Source organism: Mus caroli, chromosome 12 (genome assembly GCF_900094665.2).
Source record: "Mus caroli chromosome 12, CAROLI_EIJ_v1.1, whole genome shotgun sequence".
Lineage (NCBI taxonomy): Eukaryota > Metazoa > Chordata > Mammalia > Rodentia > Muridae > Mus > Mus caroli.
In genome coordinates this window covers 51312396-51334260 of record NC_034581.1, presented here as the reverse complement: position 1 = coordinate 51334260, position 21865 = coordinate 51312396, and the positions used below count along the sequence as shown (strand labels likewise).

The following is a 21865-nucleotide window of genomic DNA, read 5'->3' as shown; positions in this document are numbered from 1 at the left end:
AGTTATTGTTTTTATATTACAAATTATAAGAGTCACCTGATATATGAGTGAGTTAAAGTCAGACTCTAGTAAGATGAAGTTTATTTATAAACTGTGTTATGTAGATATACTTTCATTTCATACAGCTAAGCTAGAAGCTCAAGCTAAGAAGTATGATACTTAAGGCTTTTATTCTGTGAATAATAATATGTACTGGGAAATGAACTCAGATCCTCTGGAAGGGCATAAAGTGCGCTTAACTGCTTAGCTGCTGAGCCATCTCTCTCTGGTCCCATTCGACAATTAAGTCTTTTGTTCTTTCTTTCTTTCTTTCTTTCTTTCTTTCTTTCTTTCTTTCTTTCTTTCTTTCTATTTATTTGTTAATTGTACTTCACCCACTATAGGCAAGTGCTCTGCTACTGAGCTTCAGGGTATATTATTTAAATGATTTATTTATTTTTATTATATTTACATTGGTATTCTGCCTACCATTTTATGTGTGAGGGTGTCAGATCACCTAGAACTGGAGTTATAGACAGTTGTGAGCTGCCATGTGCTCACTGGGAATTGAATCTAGAGTCTCTAGAAGAGCAACCAGTACTCTTAACTGCTGAACTATCTCTCTACCCCTCAAGATTTTTTTTTAAAAAATCTGAGTGATAATCTTTATTTGATTTTGTGTTCACGTCTTCACCCAAGTGGCGTCTAGATCTGGGACATATTACTGCTTTATCCATATTTCTTCCAGTGACCATCCTTAAAGCTGCACCAGACAGGGACTGCAGAATGGCCTTTAAGGAGGAGACTGATACACACTTGAGCTCTAACTTGCCTCTGTACTAACTAAAGTTCTCTTGTCAGGTTCCTTTTCCCTTCTTCTTTTATTTCCTTTCTTGTTTTCTTTCTTTCTTTTTTTTGGTGGGGTGGGGTGGGAGACAAGGTCTTACTGGATATCCCAGGCTGGTCCCAAATGTACCACCCTCCTGCCTCAGTCACCCAAAGACTGCAGGTGTATTCCAGTATGCCTAGCTATTAGACTCATTTATTGGTTTGTTGGTAAATTTGTTCTTCAAGTATCAGGTGTGGTTTTATTCTGTTAGTAGGAAACATCTAGGAGAAAGTTAAGGTAAGGACAATGTTAGAATTGGTTCTGGTTCTGATACAGGTATAGAACAAAAGATTTTAACATTTTCAAATGGGGCTAGAAAGATGGCTCAGCAATTAAAAGAACACTTTATGTCCTCCCGGAGGATCTGAGTTCAGTTCTCAGCACCCATATTGGGCAGCCTACAACTGCTGGTAATTCCAGCTCCAGGGGATCTGATGCCCTATTCCGACTTCTTCAGGTACCTGCACACACATGGCATATACTCACACAGATACACAATATGCACATATACATATATTTATATGTAAATGCATATTTACATATATTACAGATAAGTAATTGTTTAATCACTGAAACTAAAAGGGAGGAAAGGACATGGTGGCAGGCGTCTTGTAATCCCAGTGCTAGGTAGATGGAATTGGGGATCAGGAGTTGAAGGTCATTCTTGGCTGTGTAGGAAGGCCAGCTGAGCATCATGAGACCCTGTCTCAAGAAACAAAAAGGAGGGTGGGAGAAAGAGAAGCAGTACTTTTTCTCTTTTCCTGAGTGTCCATTATTAAAAACATAAAACAGTTTGTACCTGAAGGTATTGATTGTGCTTAGAAACTTCAGTTATTAATTTTAATATTTAAAGAGTTCTAAACACTTAATAGTCTTTCAAAGATTGAATATTCGAGTTATCCCAACAATAATGTTATTTTTACAACAAATTAATATGAAAATTGATCATTAATCCAAAGCAAGAAGGAAACATTAACAGCTCTTCTTCCTTTAAGGGAACAGATGCTACTCGTGCTGCTCAGAGTCACGGAGTCTGTACTGAAGATGTCGTCACAAGCTTTTCTGCAGTTCCAGGGGAAAAAAAACATGACCTTGGCAGGTCGACTTGCAGGACCACTTTTTCAGGCAATAAACATAAATAGATGGATAGATGTGTTTGATTTTTAAAGATTCACTAAAGTTGAGCTTGTTAAAGTAGGAGAAAATGCTTTAAATTACAAGCCAGTTCATGTTAAAGGATGTTTTAGCAGAACTAAATTAATAAAAGTCACTCATCTAAATACCCTTACATACAGATTCACAACCTAATGGGAGAGAAATGTAATGGACAGTAAGGGTGCTTATTTTACCTCTAGTGTGGCATGCTTATGGATCCGAAAGCTGACAGAGAGCTCTAGGAATAGTGCCGGGGTGTTTTATCAGCTTCTGAATCTCTGGGTTATTAGGAAAAATATTTCAGTTTTTCCATAGTAATTAAAATGTAGTACATAACCAAGCTGCCTTACAGGCTTTATTGATCTCCCTTCTAGAATTTAAGTGTCAGTGATATTTTTGATCATACAGAAATTACATATTATTTCAACATGAAGTTATGTGCTGACTTTAAACTTATTATAAACCCTGAAATAGGAATTATTTTTATGATGACACATTAAATGAAATTACGTAGTTAGGATGATTCTTTTTTTTTAATGATTTTTAAAAACTTATTATTTATGCCAGGCGTGGTAGCGCACACCTTTAATCCTAGCACTCGGGAGGCAGAATGAGTTCCAGGACAGCCAGGGCTATACAGAGAAACCCTGTCTCGAAAAACCAAAAAAAAAATTAAATAAAAAATTATTATTTATTTTATGTATATGAGTACATAATACTCATAATGAGGACACTGTAGCTGTCCTCAGAGGGCATTCCATCCCATTACAGATGGTTGTGAGCCACATAAGTGGTTGTTGGGATTTGAACTCAGGACCTCTGGAAGAGCAGTCAGTGCTCTTAACCACTGAGCCATCTCTCCAGCCCCCACTTTGGATGATTCTTAATGTCAGAGGTAAAGGCTATTTCAGATCCTCTGCTCTAAGAGTAACTGTTTACATTGGCCTTTACAGCTCTTAATCTCTCATCTAAATATCTCTGCTGATGCTAAATTAACTTTTAAAACAGAAGCATGTATTATCTAAACTTTCAGAAAATTCCCAGTTTTCATGGCTAACCCAATGATTGGAGCTACAGAAAAGATAAAATTTAGCTTGTTATGCAAAATAACTTTTTTGTAGTTTGAATATTTGGAGAGAGAAGGAAAGATTACTAGTCACTTCAATTTTATTTTTACATTTCATGTGTGCATTTATAATTCCTTAGTAAAATTCATGAAGTTAAAAGTTTTGAAAACTTATTTTTGACTTATTTCTTCAACAACGGTATGCGTTTAGTAGCAGCCCACAAAACCTCAGAGAGTGCTGGGTATTCAGTAGTTTCTGCCCTCTTACAAGTAAGCTTTTGATATTGCTATTGGATTTATTACAAACTGCTCTTAATTGCTGTTGTATCTTTGAAATGATTTATTTATTTGACTTACATGAATACACTATAGTTAAGTTCCTCTCTAGGACTGCCTCCTCCCTTTGTAGTGGTGATACAAACTTCCAAAGTGTGTAGTCATTTCCATCTTTCATTTTGCAATGTATTGTGAAGTTTTTCACTTAAGAACTCAATTTCACCGTGCAGTAATGTGGAAACATCTCTTTACATAGCTTTTACTTAGCAGTAATGCAATGCAGTGTGAAAGTTGTGCATTAGGGTTCCTGTTCAGTCTGTATTCCTTGAGTACTAGGAACTTAGCTGAAATTTTTATCAGGTAGCAATAATTGCATGAGTTACTGTTACAACATGTAGTAATGGGTATTACATGATTTAAATTTTTTCTACTTTTGAGATAAAAATAATTGAACAGTTGATTTTGAAGTCACACACCAAATAAATCTAATTATTATTTCTGAATATTTGTCTTTGTAGACTCTCATTGTTGCCTGGATCAAAGCAAATCTAAATGTATACATTTCTCGAGAACTTTGGGATGACTTACTTTCAGTTTTGTCATCATTGACCTATTGGGAAGAATTGGCCACTGAGTGGTCACTGACTATGGAGACACTGACTAAAGTTTTGGCTAGAAATTTATATAGTTTGGATCTCAGTGATTTGCCATTGGATAAGCTCAGTGAACAGAAACAAAAAAAGCACAAAGGGAAAGGTAAGACTTGTTCAAAGATTCTCCATAGGAATTTGTTTAAATAATTGAGTTGGGAAAACCAGGCCAGGAAGAGTGCTGGGGCAAGACATCTTTTCTAATGTCCTTTCATTTATCCTGGAGGTTTAAAACTTCCAACCATGAAATACAGAAATACACTGTTATTTTAAGATCAGTTATAATTTTGGTAAGATAAAGAATGTTCTCTGTATATATTATGGTCATTCTTATATTTAATTAAACAATATAGAATCTTAACTTACTTTAAATAATTAACCCAAGTCAGAATTTATAAAATTTATTTACTTTTTGTATAAATAGGTTTTAGGTATAACTGAAAGGATGACTTAATTTTAATCTATCTTTAAATACATGATAAAGAATTACTTGAAAAATTCTCTTGAAAGCATTTTATTAGTTTAAACTTCAAGTAAACATCCCCTAAGTGTTAAGTAATATTTGTATAATGTTAAATTGAGGTGAAGCAGTAGTAGCATAATTATAATATCACTATCATGTGCTTTATGTAGTATTTTGCATTCTAAGAATAGGTTGTTAGCTAGGAATTATATTTAATTCCTATTTCATACTTAGCTATTTGTCCATGATACTTAAGTTTATGCCTACACTACGTTTTCTGCATCATTTATTTCTCAAGTGGCTATTATTGGTGGTTAGGGATTAGAAACTGTTACTGCAAGATGACTTCCATCCACCTCATTTCTTACCTCTTGATAGTAGAGAGTTATAATGGGTTAGCCTTAGTGATATAATGTAATTTTAGGTCTTCTTAAGTTTTGAATATGATTTTTACATAAACCTCAAACAACCCTTGTAGTTACTTTATAATGCACTCTGAGGAAGCCTTAGAGCCCACAATGACATGATAATTTGAAGGCAACCATCAGGTTATCAATATACTACATGCTAATATTGCATTTCTAGGAGTTGGACACGAATTTCAGAAAGTTTCAGTTGACAAGTCATTTTCTAGAGGATGGAGTCGCGATCAGCCTGGCCAGGCACCTATGAGACAGAGAAGTGCAACGACCACTGGCTCCCCAGGAACTGAAAAGGCCAGGAGTATAGTACGGCAAAAAACTGTTGGTATGTAGTTTAAAACGGTGGGAATTAGGTAGAGCAATACGGATAGATGCTGCCAGTGTACATTTTGCTTTCTTTTGGGAGATGAGGATCTTCAAAGGCAGCTTCCTCCCCTTCCTCAGTAATCCTTGAGGCCCAATTACATGCCGTTGTGCTTTTAATGTATGTACTCTGTGCTTACGTAGCTTATTACAGGTTTCTTTATTTCCAAATTGTCTTCTTATAGAATTCAAAAAGTAGAACTTGGATTCAAAATGCAGAACTCAAGCATGGTATACATTTTATTAAGTAACTATATTCACAAATATGGAGATGGTAGCAAACTTTCAGTATTACAATTACATAGTCTTATTGGCCCTAGGAACTTACTGGCAGGCAACTGAGGTCAAGAAGAAATCTATGCTTTTTCTTTTTAAAGAGGGGGGCGTTGGGGATTTAGCTTAGTGGTAGAGCGCTTGCCTAACAAGCACAAGGCCCTGGGTTTGGTCCTCAGCTCTGGGGGGAAAGAAAAGCAATTTCTCTAATGTAAAAAGGAATGTAGCAACACTTGGGAAGCACTTGTAGGCTAAGCCAACACAACATACTAAAGAACTGGCAACTGTCTTATTTTCCTCTCAAAGCCATGTAATTTGGCTGAACTATAGTAGAGAGAGTAGTACTGGAAAAAATATAAAGAGGACTTATGCTCTAAGTTCTTTCTTACTTTTTTTTTCCACTAAATCTGTATGTAACCTTGGACAGTCTACTGTAATTTCATAGTTAGGGTGTATGTGCACATATGCCTGTTCCCATAGAGGCGTAGAGAGGTCGGAGGACCACTTGTTTGAGCTGGTCTCTGTTTGCACCAGGTAGGGCCCAGGATTGAACTCAGGTTGTGAAGCTTGAGCATCTCCCTGTGTCTGCTCTCTAGGTTCTAAGTGCTTCATCTGTGTAGTGGCAGTGCTAAGACTTGTTCCGCCTGAAACAGTTGCTTGATAGCCTTTCAGATTTTATGTCCACCAAACAAAAGCTAAAGCATTAAAAGTTTTGCTGAGAAAGATACTTGTGAAAAGTTGGAAAATTCTTTGAAAATTCAAATTAAGATATTGTTAGATCTTGCTTGTTAGGTTGTGCCTTGCTCTCTGAGGCAGGGTATTATTAGAGTGGACCCTGGGCTGCCTTAAAACTCACTGCCCTTGAATTTGAAAGTATTTTGTCATCGCTTCTTGAGTACTAGGATTACTGATGTGAACTACCATGACTGGTTAATTTCTTAATTTTTAAAATTACTTTTTTATAGCCAAGGTGAATGAATATGCTTAAAATTTGAGTCTAGAAAAAAAAAAATAAACACAAAACCTACATTCCGTTAAACCTTCCCCGCCTCCTCTTCCTCCATCTCCTCCTCTCAGCTTACTGCACTAGAGGCAGACGCTCTTAGCAGTTTCTTATACATCTTATACACATAGAGGCCTAGAGCACATTGCCTATGTACTGTGCTTAACTGAATGTGGATTAGCCACAGCTGAGTTTATATATTTGAATGGAAAAAAGTTAAATATTCAATATTGGAGCACTGTTCTAAACATTAAAGATATAGTTGATGCATAGATGATCTTGGTGAAAAGATTGGGAAATGATAAAGCAAATCAAATTTTAAAAATGGTCACTGGCACTTACAGTTTTAATGTTGAGCTTACAGATCCAGTAAACATTAACAGGTGCTAGTACATTATAAAGAAAATTAAGGCAAGATAATGGATTAATGAACAGCAGAAGCAGAGAATAAGACTTTTAGATCAAGACAGGCTTCTTTATCATATGATTTAAGAACATAGCTTTGAGCAAGCAAGAGAACATGGCAAGGATCTATAGGTAATACAGTCTGGTTACAGGAAAGTGTAAAAGCCCTGAAGCCAAAAGGGAGGGAGAGGAGGGTCAGGGAGAAGGAGGGAGGTGTCTGTCTTTCTTTTTCTCTTTTTCCTTTCCTTTTCTTTCCTCTTCTCTTCTCTTCTCTTCTCTTCTCTTCTCTTCTCTTCTCTTCTCTTCTCTTCTCTTCTCTTCTCTTCTCTTCTCTTTTCCTTTCTTTCNTCCTCTTCTCTTCTCTTCTCTTCTCTTCTCTTCTCTTCTCTTCTCTTCTCTTCTCTTCTCTTCTCTTCTCTTCTCTTCTCTTTTCCTTTCTTTCTTTCTTCCTTCCTTCCTTCCTTCCTTTTGCCTTTATTATTTGCATAGAGTATTATGCAATATAGTTTAAGCATAAACTATATGTGTCCTTACATAACAGTACCTATGAATTCATTTAATCAGTAGCCTCTAAACTGAAGCTAAAATTATTAGGAAGTTTAAGTCACTATTTATTGCTACGTAAAATACAAAAATTTGTTTGTCATCTAGTAATGCTTTTATGAAATTATGGAATGTAGCAGAATATACAGGTTTTAGAAAGAAGCCCACAGTTTTGTATTTAAAAAGATACTTTGAAATTTTTATGTTTATGATTTGAATGAACTCAGATTATATATTTTTCTTAAGAACCTAATTTCGTGTTTGTTGTTGTTGTTAGTGTTGTATACTTGTTTTTGTTTTTAAAGACAGGATGTCATGTAGACCAGGCTAGCCTAGAACCCATTGTGTAGTTGAAAATGACCTTGAACTTGTAATCCTCCTGCTTTGATCATCCTACTGCTGAGATTACAGGTGTGTAACCATGCCCGACTCATGAACATGATTCTTAATGCTTGTTCATTGTAAATTCTGTTTTCTGTAAATATTGCTAATTAAAACCTTACAATTGCACTATTATACTTCAGCATAAATGCGAGCTACTTGTTTAAGTTTTCTCTCACCTGGAACAACTACCAATCACAAGAGTAAACAGGCAAAGTTTCATAAAAGGACCTATTAGTAATTAGGACGTTTTATTTGAAATGATTTATTAAAATAAAATAGAATAGAATTTCTATGAAAATAGAAATGATTTATTAGTCACATTCAGCTTCCTTAAGAAGAATTGCTCAGAGAAGTGACCAAATATGGTACTGGAATTGCTTTGGACTAATGATATTGAGTATTTCTCAAGGTTTCCACTTGATAAATTTCTCATTTCTTGGTTTTTTTGTTTTTGAAAATGTGCTAAAGTGTCTGCTGTTTTTTTTTTAATGCTGTTCCATTATAATTGCTAATAATAGGCATTTCCTGCTTTACACCAAAAGAATTACATTCAAAATGTGTGTTGTGGTTTCTTTTCTTACAGCTTGCCAGTATTTGCTGTGCTGAAATGTTTTAATTTAAAGTTTCCTTCCTTTGAGTCTTTTAGTTTTCTCTGTTGCTGCTTTTTCTGTGACACAGCCTTTCATTATAGTCACTCTTCTTTTTTCCTTCCCCACTTCTTTCTTTTCCTTTAAAGCCATGAGAAGCCGATCCATTGGTGAATGTGCTCTGCCATCGGCCTATATTCGCAGTGCTAAAAGTGCTCCTGTTCTGATCCATACTTCCAAACCCTTCTTGCCTGATATTGTTCTCACTCCCCTTTCTGATGAGCTTTCAGGTAGTGCCACCTCTGCTAATTTCTGCACCGCCCTTTTCACTTTGTAATCCTCTGCTTTCAAAATTGCTAAATCAAATAAACTCTTCAAAGTTAATTTCTTTTGGGAGGAGGGTGGGAAATTGGAAAATAATTGAGAAATCAACATTTTGAGTTATTTGAACTCTTATGCTATTCTTGCAGTTCATTCTGGAAGTGCTAAGTTAGTGCTGTGCCAATGTCTTACATTTTTTACAGTGAATGACCAAGTTGTTATGTTTGATTTTTTTTCAGGTGATTAAAAATATTTGTATCACAAATGTCTCACAAGAGACATGTTGACTTTTGATGTTATATTGTTTTAATTAACAATATGGTAAATCTTAAATATCATTTCCTCCCCATCTTCTATATTTATGGAACTAAGTAAGGGTATATAGTTATTAGAGAACACATATAACCTAATAATTACTTTGGGATTTATATTAGCTAAAACGCTATCTATAATTCAAAGGATGAACTCCTTTTAAAGCCATTCCATGTAGCCTCAATTCCCAGAGAACTTAGAAACCTGCTCAACTTTCCTGCTTGATTAGATCCAGTACAAGATGGCTTGCATGACTCAGTATAGTGAGATCTAAGGATTATACATACAACATCACCCATATAAAATACAGAGCATTTCCATTGTCCTATGCCAGCAACCACTCATTCCCCACCTTCACAAATCACTTTTTACTCCAACAATGCAGTTAGTATTGCCTTTCAGTAATTTTGTGTATCTATAACATTAAGTAGTATCTCGTCTTTATCACAGAAGCAAGCTTTAGTTGAGTATAGTTGTTGTGCAAACTGTGATAGTTGGGTTTACTCGGACATTGTTAGGTATCTCCTTAGCAGTTTGCCTGGGTGTATCTGTGACATTACTGGGTCTGAGAGGGACTAGTGGGTTTTTGTTTTGCATTTTTTCCTTTTAAAGCATATCTGTAGTTTCCAGTGGACTGAAAGATCTGTGAGAGAACATGCATTTGTGTTAATGTTAATTTCAGTGAATATCCCTCTGTCATCTGTAATCCCATTAAGACCAGATATCTAAATTAGCAGCAGGGTGACAATAATTAAGAATTACTTACATGTAAGTATAAAAATACATTTAAATATATTTTATGTTTGATAGTATTTTAAGAATTATACATGACAGAACATCTATTTCTCAAAATGGAACAACAAAGCATTCAGTTATTGAATATATGCATTTTCTAGGTGGAATGAGTAAGAATTACTTCTGGATAGTATTCCATACTGTTGTTCTTGTTATGAGTCAGGGCCTTACTTTATAGCTCAGACAAATCCAAAAGTACGTAGTTTAACCTGGCCTGAAATTCACAGTGAATCTCTCACCTCAGCCCCCAATGTACTGGGAGAGCAGGCGAGCCATCCTCATATTATGATATATTTGGGAGATATCAAATAGTTTATAATTAAATTGGTATTTGATTTTGCAGTTAAATGTCAAAAGTAAAATAGGAAATTTGGCCTTAATGCAAACCTTGTCTGAGCCATAAGATTTTGTTTGTTTGTTTTATCTTGATTATTTTGTTTTTGAGAGAGGGTTTACTCACTCTTGGAGATCAGGTTGGCCTTGAACTCAGAGATCACCTATTTTTGCCCTGGGGAGTACTGGGATTAAAGATATGTGCCACCATGTCCATCTGATCCTTAAGTATTTGGTGAATAATAAGTGAGTAAATTTTAAGGCTACCAGTGCAAAACTGTAGGACAATTAGATGATATAGAGATGGAATAATACACACTTTAATGGATGAGAAAAAATTGGTACATAATTTTCTTAAATATGGCCCTTTATTCTAAATAAATAAATGAATAAGTATTTTGTCCTTAGCTCTAAGTAAATATTTTGTATTTTCATTGCTCCTTTCAAACACTGTTCCTTCCTAGACAAATAGCACCAATTTTATCTTCATATGTCTAACTAGACTTTATTTACATTGGCAAAGCAAAGCTTGACTGATAACTGAATTAGGTACAATTGAAAAACTAGGTTATTGTAACCAGATAAATTCTTTTGATTCAGGCTTTCAAGAGCATGCATACTTAACACATGTAATATAAATTATTTTTTACTTATTTAAAAAAATTGAGAAAAATTTAGCCATTAATTCTTAAATATTGGATTGAATCAGGTAAGTTTCTTGTTTTAAAAACTGTCAGAAAGATTCTTTTTTTTTTTTTTTCTTTTTTAGAACTTTTGGGACTTCTAAAATTTCCTGTCTGAAACTTTAGAATTTGACAAATAGTTATCTTAGTGTTAATTTAAAACCACAAGAGTTTTATTTAAATAAGAAGATGCTTGACTTGAAGGGAGAACTCTGTAGTATCTACAGCAGTTATTTCTGTACAGTAAAGAAGTGGGATGCAGAAACAAAAGAACAAAGACATCTGTACTGGAATAGGCTGGATGTGTTGGAACCAAATTTCTGCTTTCTAATTGAGAATCTAGTCTTGGTCTGTAACACAACTCGTGAGTAAAGTAGTGGGCCCCTGTTTGTAGTCACCTTCTGTCTGCTGCTAGAACACACCAGTTATAGCTTTTCCCTCCACTGCCACCTGTGCAGATGTGTCCCATCAAGTCACAAGTTGTTTTACTTGAACATCAAACCCTGCCATTTGCAATTGGCTTTCATTGGCTTACTAAGAGGTGTTTACTTCTTAAACTCCACCATTTGCTGCTACTTTCAAATTAATATGATCCTTGTTCTCAGCCTGGACTGTTTCATTGGGTTGGGTTTCTCGTTGGCCCTAGTAAGTGCTGTCATTCCACAAAAGAGGCACCAGGTCCATACTGAAGGAGCTCACAGACAGCACCAGAAGCAGCAGTGTAGTATGTCTGTGAAAGCTAAAAGAAAAATGAAGTGTTCCTCCTTGCTCTCCACTCCACCCTGTTGTGTGAGACAGTTTCCTGTAGCCCAGGCTGGCTTGGACTGAGTGCACTGAAGGGTGACCTTGATCTCCTGCCTCTGCCTGCCACATACTGGACCCAGGCTCGGTTGTTTCTTTCAAAAATTTCCAAGTATTGCTTTAAGCTTCTATGTCAAAATTCTTGTTTTGTTATAAATAAGTCATAAAGATTATCTTTTTAAAAGACCTTTTTTAATATTTATAGATAGTATTTAAAAGATTTCTCAAGTGCTATGGTTTTTGCCTTCATTTTCCTCATTTGAGATAAAATGACTTCTATAACATTTAAATATTTTGATAATATTGTCATACTAGAACATATTAGAACAAACACGATATATCTTACTATCAGAATTATGTTTATTTATATTTATTGTTTTTGGGCGTGGTCTTAGTCTGTAGCTCATTCTGTCCTCAAACTCGTGACTATTGCTCTAGCATCCTGAGTATTAGGATTACAGACATGAGCTCCTTGTGTCCAATGTCATTTTAGACAGTGTGAATTATCTCAGTGCATTTAAAAAACACACATAATTCTCTAAAACCAATTTGTTCGAAAGATAACTTTGCCGCCATTTTTTATGCAAATGCACATACACAATGTCAAAGCATAATTAAAGTTACTTTCAGTTAGAAATTATTTTTCTTGTAGAACTCATTGAAGAGGCAAGCAAATCCTCATTTTCCTGAAAACTGACTTAAGATGAAGTCCCCATTTGCAAGTCCCCAGTCAAGGCTTAGAATACTTTCTAAGAAATAAAAAGGAAGTAATTAAAGACTCATAATAATTGCTGACCTATTGAAGGACTGTAGAAGTCTCTTAACAAATAAAAACTTCATAATCCAGTACTTTTCATGTTTATTTCAGCATAAACACTTTGTCTAACTTTTTGACAGTTTAATATATAATAGAATTACGGTCCATAGAACACACATTTAGAAGACATTGAATTAATCTTTAAATTAAGTAAAAACATAACCCTATGAAATGAGATGATTTTATCAGTTTATATTTGTAGGAATTTGAGTTATTGTTGATTTTTGCATCTGCGATTCATGGAAGCAGATTGAAGGCATGGAGGTATGTGGATGACAAAGAAGAGATAGTTATATGATAGAGTTATGAAAAATTAGTGCCAAGCTAATAAGCAGAAATCATGGCTTGAATTTTCAACCAGTCCACTTTGTTAATTATTTTTGTTTCTTCTAAAGTTTGAGTAAATTTCATTTTAGAATAGTTTGATGTCTTCAAAAAAAAAAAAAAACACCTTTGATGTACAGTCAAGTCATAATTAAGCCAGCAGTAGTGATGCAGGTCCAGGTCTATAATTCTAGCACCAGGGAAACGGAGATGGGAGTAGAAGATTGGGGGGTTAAAGACATGTCTTTAATCATAATAATTCAGAGGAAATTATTCATTCTACGAAGCCACTGTTACACTGATACCTAAGCTACACAAAGACCTAACAAAGAAAGAGAACTTCAGACCAATTTTGCTTTTGAATATCAATGCAAAAGTACTCAATAAAATTCACACAAACTCAATTCAAGAACACATCAAAATGATCATTCACCACGATCAAGTAGGCTTCATCCCAGGGATGCAGGGATGGTTCAATATACGGAAATCCATCAATAAAATCACTATATGAACAAACTCAAATCTACTATATAAACAATCACACGTGATCATCTCATTAGATGCTGAAAAAGCCTTTGACAAAATACAACACTCCTTCATGTTAAAAATCTTGGAAAGATCAGGACTCATGGAGTTGACATTTGTCAAAACAGCAGGGAAATAGAATCTGAAGAGATCATCTCTAGTAGATAGACATGGCCTCCAGTTGAGGAGTAGGGCCACCAACTCATCTAAAAAATTTTAATCTGGATTTGTCCCTTTCTAAAGGAGTTGCAGGGACAGAAAGGGAGCAGAGGCTGAAGGAAAGGTCATCCAGAGACTGCTTTACCATGCAATCCATTCTATCTGCAGACACTAAATCCCAATCTATGTGCTAAGATGTGCTTACAGACACGAGTCTGGTACAGCTGTCCGCTGAGAGCTCAGCCAGTACCTGACTAAGGTAGATTCAGATACTCAAAGCCAACTATTGGACTGAGCCTGGGGACCCCAATGGAAGAGTTAGGGGAAGGACTGAAGGAGCTGAAAGGGATTGCAACCCCATAGGAAGAACAACAGTATCAATTAACTGGACCCCTCAGAGCTCCCAGGGACTAAACCACCAACCAAATAGTATACATGGACTGGTCCATGGCTCCCACTACATGTATAGCAGAGGTCTGCCCTTATCAGGCATCAGTGGCAGGGGGTGGGGGGAGGCACTTGGTCCTGTGGAGACCTGATGCCCCATAGAAGGATGATGCTAGAGGCGGGTGGGTGGGTGTGGGAGCACCCTCTTTAAAGACAAGTGGGGGTGGATGGGGTGGAGGGGAGACCGGGAAGAGGGATAATGATCGAAATGTAAACAAATACAATGGTTTTTTTTTAAGTGACCTGGATAAACTGGGCATAGTGGCCCACATGTTCTTAGTCGAAGCATTTGGGAAGTTGATGTAGGGAGTTGTGAGTATGAGGCTAACATGGGCTGCATGCCAAGCTCTGTTTAAAAAAATAAGTAAACTAAAAAACCCTACAAACCCACACAAGAATAAACGAGAACTAGATAAAGAAGAACAGTGTTTCCCTGGTTTCCTGTGCCTCTCCCTCCCAGTTGCTGACATTGTAGATGTGTGCTGCTATGACGAGCAGCACTTACTTCCCTGTGACATCATTTCTCAATCATATTTGTTGTTGACAAAAAAAAAAACCCTTTATGAAAGAAGGGATCTAAAATCTTTTAACAATAGAGGCAATTTATTATTTGTAATTTTGTTTTCTGTCAGAAGAAAGATGGTCTCTCTTCCCTCCTCTTTGTTGAAACTTTGTCAAATAAGAATGAAAATTTTCTAATTAAACAAGTATGTCCCTCTTTAGCAATGAAAAACCTTCCTTTTTTCTGTCATAGGTATGTACTAAAATATGCATCTTTGATAGCTCTTTGCACCTATAATATGGTGGTTATAGCATAATTCCGAATTCTATCTTCAGGTCTTGGCCCGCACTCACTTGTAGAAGAGAGGATAACTTTGGATTCCTCATCTTCCTGCTCTACTTAGAGAATACTGGGATTATAGGCATGTGCCGGAGTCTTGGCCTCCAAAATCTCTTATTTAATTTGTCTTAATGATTTCAAGTAAAATTTGATGATAATTTCAAGGGGCAGTTGGTAGATGTGGGCATATTAGCTTATGCCTCTAATCCCAACAATTAGAAGCCTAGGCAGGAAGATCATCTCAAGCTTGCAAGTTTGAAGACCATTTGGGCAATGTAGTGAGTCAGCCTGGACTAAAAAGTGAGAGCCTGTTTCAGAAAAGGAAAAAATAAAAGAAGCAACCCATATGTAGCCTGCTTGTAAACAAAACACTGTAGTCTAATATAAATCTAAACAAACATGTAAACATACCTACACACACAAATCTGAACATGCATACACGAGCTTGAACACACATAAACATAAAACATGTATATGTGACTATTAGAGTCTTAAAAAAGCAAAGAAGTCTTCATATTCTATAATATAAAACTACTTTGCTCACTGAAACATCTCATGTTTTATAAGATATAGTGGTTTTGCTAAAATAGGTATACTATATCTACATAGAACATCTTGCCATGAAGGTACATTGATATTGTTGCCAAAAGAGGCAAAAAGTTATGAAACTATCTAGTAATTATCAAGAAAAAAACTTAAGTTTCATAATGACATTGATTTCTGTATAAATTAACATCAGTCATTTTGAAATTCAAGAGCCATAAAATGCTATTTGTGCTTGACTAAGAAAATAATTAAATTTCATTAAAAGAGAATTTAGAGATTTAGCTTTTTAGAAATCAAGTTGAATATTAGTATTCTAATTTAAGAGTTTCTGTTCTTGGGGAATTATTTTTACCAATAAACAGTAGGGTTTTTTGTTTGTTTTCTAATTTTTGTTTACTTAATGCATTTCTTTGTAAGCTTGTTCAAAGAAGCCTGAAGAAGGAATCAGATCTCCTGGAGCTAGAACTGAACACAGCTCCTGTGGGCTGTGGGCTGCTGTGGGGCTACACAGCCTGGGTCCTTTAGAGGAGCAGCATTGCCTGCCCCTCAGCCTGTAGTCACCGCCACTCCCAGTGAGCAGCATTTTATGTAACTGACGCTTTCCTCCTACCGTGTTACATACATTCTGTATGAGAAAGCTCTTAAAAGCAATCACAATAGTTATATGAATAACTTTTAAATCTTCAAGAAACCTAAATTTTATGGAAGGGTTTTTTCCTAGTATGCTATAAGCTAACAGTAATACATCAGTGCACAAATTTACCTTCCAGTAACCTTTCTTTGAAACATAATATCCAGAAAATTTTGCCTTCTAATACAGAAAATAATTTGCAATCCTTTAATGCTCAACATTACCAAGGAAATCCAGAAAAATAAGACTTGAATAAAATTTTAGGCTTCCATGAAATGTTGACTCAGTGGTTAGGATTTTTTTTTTTTCTTGTTTATTTTAGTTAGCAGAAAGACTACCATTTTAGCTGTGTCATGAATCCTGGAATTGCATTGGATAACAATTTACCTTTTGTAAAGAAGGAAGCTTCCTTCACCTTGTGGAGGATTTACATATAAATTACTTTGTGTTCTTGGATAAATGGTAGGTTTACTCCTATCTAAATGCTTCGTTATAATGCTTCAGTGATAATTCTGTTGCTTTTGTTTTTTTGAGACAGGGTCTCACTTTTGTAGCATAGGCTAGATTCAAATTCAGATCTTCATCCCTCTGCCTCCCAAGTGCTACGATTACGTCTCTGTGCCAGCCACCATGCCAGGATTAGTCCTATTATTTCTGGCATTTGCATTACAAGTGTAATATTTAGCAATGATAATCTCATAAAATTCTTTCTACTTTTATTTTGTTGGGAGATATGTTATTTTTCCTTCCTATAGACTTTATAATGAGTTTATCAGTATTGTGTTAACTTCCACAATTATACTTTTCAGAACTATATATTTATATATGTGTATACATATATGTACATATAATATCTATACATATATACACATATATAAGCATATAATATACACATATAATAAAAATATATAAGTATTTATTTTGTGATTTATGGTTTCATAAATATTTTTGAGGACTTACATACTTAGCACTTTATAAAGTTCTTCTGAAACTTGAAAAATAAACTTAGTCCCTGTGAGTTTCAACTTTCCCATCTGTAAGAGAATTAAATTAGGTAATCTCTAAATCTATTTTGACTCCAGAATCTATAGTTCTTAAAAAGACATATAAGAAGTCATAGTTTCTAGAATCTAGTTATGGTTTCTGTTGCTGTGATAAAACACCATGACCAAAGGCAGCTTATGAAAGAAATGGGCAGTTTCAGTTTACAGTTCCCATCATCCAAGGAAGTGAGGACAACAGACTAAAGACAGGAGCTTTGCAGAGGCTGTGGAGGAGTGCCACTTAGTAACTTGTTCCCCTGTGGTTTGCTCAGCCTGCATTCTTACGGCATCCAGAACCACCTGCTCAGCAGTGGCACTGCCAGCATTGGGCTGGGCTCTCCCACATCAATCATTAATCAAGAAAATTCACCACCAGGCTTGCCCACTGGCCAGTCTGGTGAGGGTATTTTCTCACTTAAGCTTCCCTCTTCCCAAGTGACTCTAGCTTGTGCTAAGTTGACATAAAACTTGTCAGGACAGTGGTTGTTTATGAGTAGGCCCTTTGTAGGTACATAAGATTTCTCTATGTACTTAGAAGATTTAAATATTTTTGCCAAAAACAAAAATATTTTATTGCATACTGATTTTGCTTTATTTTACTGATTATGCTTGATGATAAAAAATAAAATTTAATATTTTAGCAAAGGGCTGGAGAAATGGCTCAGCGGTTAGATCTTCCATAGGTCCTGAGTTCAATTCCCAGCAACTACCTGTAATGGGATCTGATGCCCTCTTCTGGTTTTGCTGAAGATAACTACAGTGTATTCATATAAATAAAATAAGTAAATCTTAAAAAAAGTAAGATTATAGTAAATAAAGTAAAACAGAAGAGAACGTAGTGTCCTGGTGATAATTTTAAGGAAGAGAGGGGAGATTTCCATTGTAATATGTCATCAGCCCAATAGTAATGGTTGAAGAAAAGGTTATGTCTTGTTCCTGCCTAGTAGAGGAGACTCTCTTAAGATATCTGCAGTAGATGCTTAGATCAGCTTTCTGTGTTAAGATCTATTTTCTTGCCTGCTTATAACCTATTTGAATAGGAAAAACTAACAAGTTTGAATTGCTTGATTTATTGGCACAGCTCTACCTTAAACTGCACTTCCAAATGTTTCATCATCTCACTGTTTGTATGCATGTTAACATCTTAAATGTATTTTTGGCCATTTTCTAATTCATTGACACCACATGCCTTGGGTCCATCTTTTTTTTTTTTTAAAGTCAGTTATATATATATTTTAATTGGTTTTCTTTAATTGAACTTGCAAAAACTTCCTGAATTTTTTATTGGAAAGCATATGCTTAGGCTGTGGGTGAAAGTTTATTGTATTTATATAGTTTCCACTCTGTATAATTTTTGTTTTCTTATAGATATTGATGATGCTCAAATCCTTCCCCGCTCAACCAGAGTCAGACATTTTTCACAGAGTGAAGACACTGGAAATGAAGTTTTTGGTGCTTTGCATGAGGAACAGCCACTGCCTCGAAGTAGCAGCACTTCTGACATCTTGGAACCATTCACTGTTGAGCGAGCCAAAGGTGCAGTTCCTGTCGTTGACAGTTCATCCCGTCATGCTCCAAGCTTGCAGAGTTCCACAGAGGCTTCGTCAATAACTAGATCCACTGAGAGCTCCATCACTGATACTCATAGTAGAGAGCCTTCTCTGGAAGTTGGTGATAGCATATATGACCATCTTTGCCATTTGATAGGTCCAGTAGAACTTGCAGATGCAGCTTTGGATCAGATCCAGTACATTGACCTGGAAGCAGACGATGACCTTCTTTCTTCTCTGAAAGAATACTTTAAGGAAAACCAGGAAAGTTGTAGTAAAAGTGAGCTAGGGAAAGATACAGCTTCCCAGGAAGTGCTTATTGATGTAACTAGAGAGGAAATACCATCTTTCCATAAAGTAGAGTACACAGGTCAGGAAATAAAACCAGAAACTCTCATGTCTTTTGTTGGGACTCCTGAAAATACACCATTTCAAAAAGAACCAAGCTCAGCTGTCTTCACAAGTGCTCTTGCACCTAACCATTCAGATAGCTATCCAAGATCACAAACTGCTGCAAAGGCTAAGCAACTAAGTCTTGATGAACACTCATCGGATCCTAGCTCAGATAGCCCATGTGATAAAGAAAAAAAGAAACATCTGTATAGACAAACAGCCACAGAAGTAGATGCCTGTGTAGATATGACAGTAGCCGAAAAGCTTAAGAGTGTACAGGTTAATGAAAAAATCACGCCATACTTAATGCATGCAAAGAAAACTGCATTAAAAACACCGGTAAGCCGCAGAATGCCTCATGTTTCAAACACTAGCAAGCTTTCTCCAACTAAGAGGAGCTTGTCTGAAACAGTAACTCATAGGGCCAAAATCATGAAAATTGCCACTAAGAAACGAAATAGTGTTCATGTTACTTTTAGACCATCTACTGAGTCTGTCCAATTTTATAATCCTCTGGAAAACAAAGAGGCTCCATGGAAGATGAGACTACGGAAGCTCAGTGGCTTTAGCAGTAATAGCAGTAGCACCACCAGCAACACACAGACCAGCTCAACTAGTGGTACAGACCTTGTAAAGCCTGGTGTGTACAGACCTCTAGATACAATCAGTGCAGCATCAGTTAGCAGAGCAGTGAGGGAATCCACAGAGATCCCTACAGCCACATCACAGAAAGAAGGAATGGCGAGTAACCAGGCAGGTACTCGCAGTACTCTGAGGTCATCGAGTCAGGAGACAGGACCACAGCAGGGCTCCCTGGGTGGCGTTTATAAAACTGTTGTCCATGCTCTTTCGAAGCCGAAGGCAAATGTTTCCCCACAGAGGCAGAACAGAATGCCACCCGAGGCTCCACTGAGGGATCTGTACAGTCATGTAATGGGCTATTTTGGAAGGAAAGCTGCAGGTGAGCACTAACTGTGCAGAGCGCAAAAGGAGAAAGACAGCACCAGTTTGGCTTAATGCAACTGAAGCAAGCTATAAGCAATCAAAAAAGCTTTGGGATGGTCACTGCTTTCTCTCTGTTTGGTTATGCATGCGCCTTTCCCCAGCTGTATTTTTCCCAGCATACATATTTATTTAAATTACTAATTTTCCTTTTGAGGCATTTAGTTAAACCTCTTTGCTGCTGAACAATAAAATAGACAGGGGAAGTTAAGAGGGAACAATGTAATGGCCTTTCAAAGGTCAGGTGTTTTTCTGAGTATGTACCACGAGTCTTGAAGTTCACTAAGGAGTTGGCCGTACTTTTTCTTGCCCCACTACTTTATGTCTCTAAGGGCATTGTCTTTATCTAATTTAATTTGCAAATTCTTACTGCTAACTCTGTTGGTTTCCTTGGTAGACAGTTACTTTGACATCAGATATTAACAGAAATCAGACTCCTACAACCAGCACCAACATGATACTTAACTATGATTGAAGAAGACATTCTTTATTTAATTGCAAAGATGATTTAGCCACTTTCCATTTAAGGCACTTCTGAAAAAAAGCTGTAGGCTTTTAGTTTTTAATCTGAGAGATTTAAATTTTTATTGTGAGATCTTAAATGTGCATTAAGGTCTCATGATTTACTTATTATTTCAGTATGAAACCTAAATGTACATGTTAGCAAAAGGAAGCAAGAGTGTAGTAACCATTTGATCTTGTTCAAAAATTGAAACAACTTGACTGATACAGAAACAGAATTTTCAGCAGTAAGGTAGGTTTTGATTTTGTTTTAACATGGTTTTGTTAGCATGATTAACAACGCTGTATAATGCATCTTGCATTGAGCCATTAATGCCACTTGAGGGCAGTATATTACAGCTTAGCAAAGCCTGGCCAGTGATATAAAGATAATGGTATTTAACAGTCTGAAATACTTGGTGATCCAGTAGAAAGAGAAACAGCGCTAGTTTTATTCTACAGAGAAACAATTTTTTTCAGCAGTATAATGGTGACATAAATGTATGGTCCACAAGGTAGTTTACCAAGTGAAAGCAATCTTGTTACTATAAAATTACATTTCAGTGGGAATGTTAGACAAATCAAACAACTATTTTGGTTTTATTTGTTCTTAATTCTCGTGAAAATTGAACCTTTTTTTCTCCAAGCATTGAGGTTAGATTTTAGACTAACTCTAAAAAAAAAAAAATTATGTCAAATCATGAGATTTTTATTTATATCCATACTGAAGTGTGTTTATGTCGTACTGAGATTTACATGAATTGAAAGGATATATTCCTTGCAATTACTCTCTTGAGAAAGAGGGAGGTTGTGAATTCTTAAGACTCTAAAGCAGCAGAATAGGAAGAAAAGCATACCAGCTTCTTTATAGGCAATATTAACCTGACTTCAGCTAGTGCTTACCTCTAGCTTTCTTGCTGTTTAAGGTCATACTGAAGATTGACTAACATCTGCTTAGTTAAATAAAGTAAATACAATTTACTAATTCTTAAAAATTAAATCTGAAAGGAGGGAAATTATTCATTAGTGCATGTTTGGCAAATACTTGATATGGCAGAGGTACTTTATTTTGGATTACTTTTGTTTCAAATTTAGAAAGTACAATTAAGTTGTTGCCCACTATATGTAGTTCTTTATTTGCTTCCAGTAAATAAAGAGGACACGAGCCCCAAACTGCCTCCTCTTAATAGTGAGACTGGTGGCAGCAGCGCCAATGTTCCTGACCTGATGGATGAGTTTATCGCAGAGCGACTTCGAAGTGGCAATGCCTCGGTGAGCTCAAACTTAAAATGTAGGAAACTAAAGGATGAGTCTGATGTTTATGTGGAGATTTTTATTCCAAACTTCATTTTTTCCTGAAACTTAACTCTGATTTGTAAAGTT

The 21865-nt window shown here is 35.9% G+C and overlaps 1 protein-coding gene across 11 annotated transcripts in view; it reads left to right on the top strand.

Moving 5' to 3' along the window:
- Ralgapa1 (Ral GTPase activating protein catalytic alpha subunit 1) overlaps positions 1-21865 on the top strand; it is a 206949-nt gene that overhangs the window by 75749 nt on the left and 109335 nt on the right. For 4 of the 11 annotated variants that reach the window (XM_029484805.1, XM_021179389.2, XM_029484803.1 and 1 more), the window contains exons 14-19: positions 1864-1993; positions 3884-4121; positions 5064-5225; positions 8608-8748; positions 18405-19940; positions 21630-21754. In XM_029484805.1, the coding sequence (XP_029340665.1) occupies positions 1864-1993; positions 3884-4121; positions 5064-5225; positions 8608-8748; positions 18405-19940; positions 21630-21754 (2332 nt within the window). The remainder of the gene's footprint in view (positions 1-1863; positions 1994-3883; positions 4122-5063; positions 5226-8607; positions 8749-18404; positions 19941-21629; positions 21755-21865) is intronic. The other 7 variants (XM_029484808.1, XM_029484810.1, XM_029484811.1 and 4 more) reach the window with 3 other exon arrangements.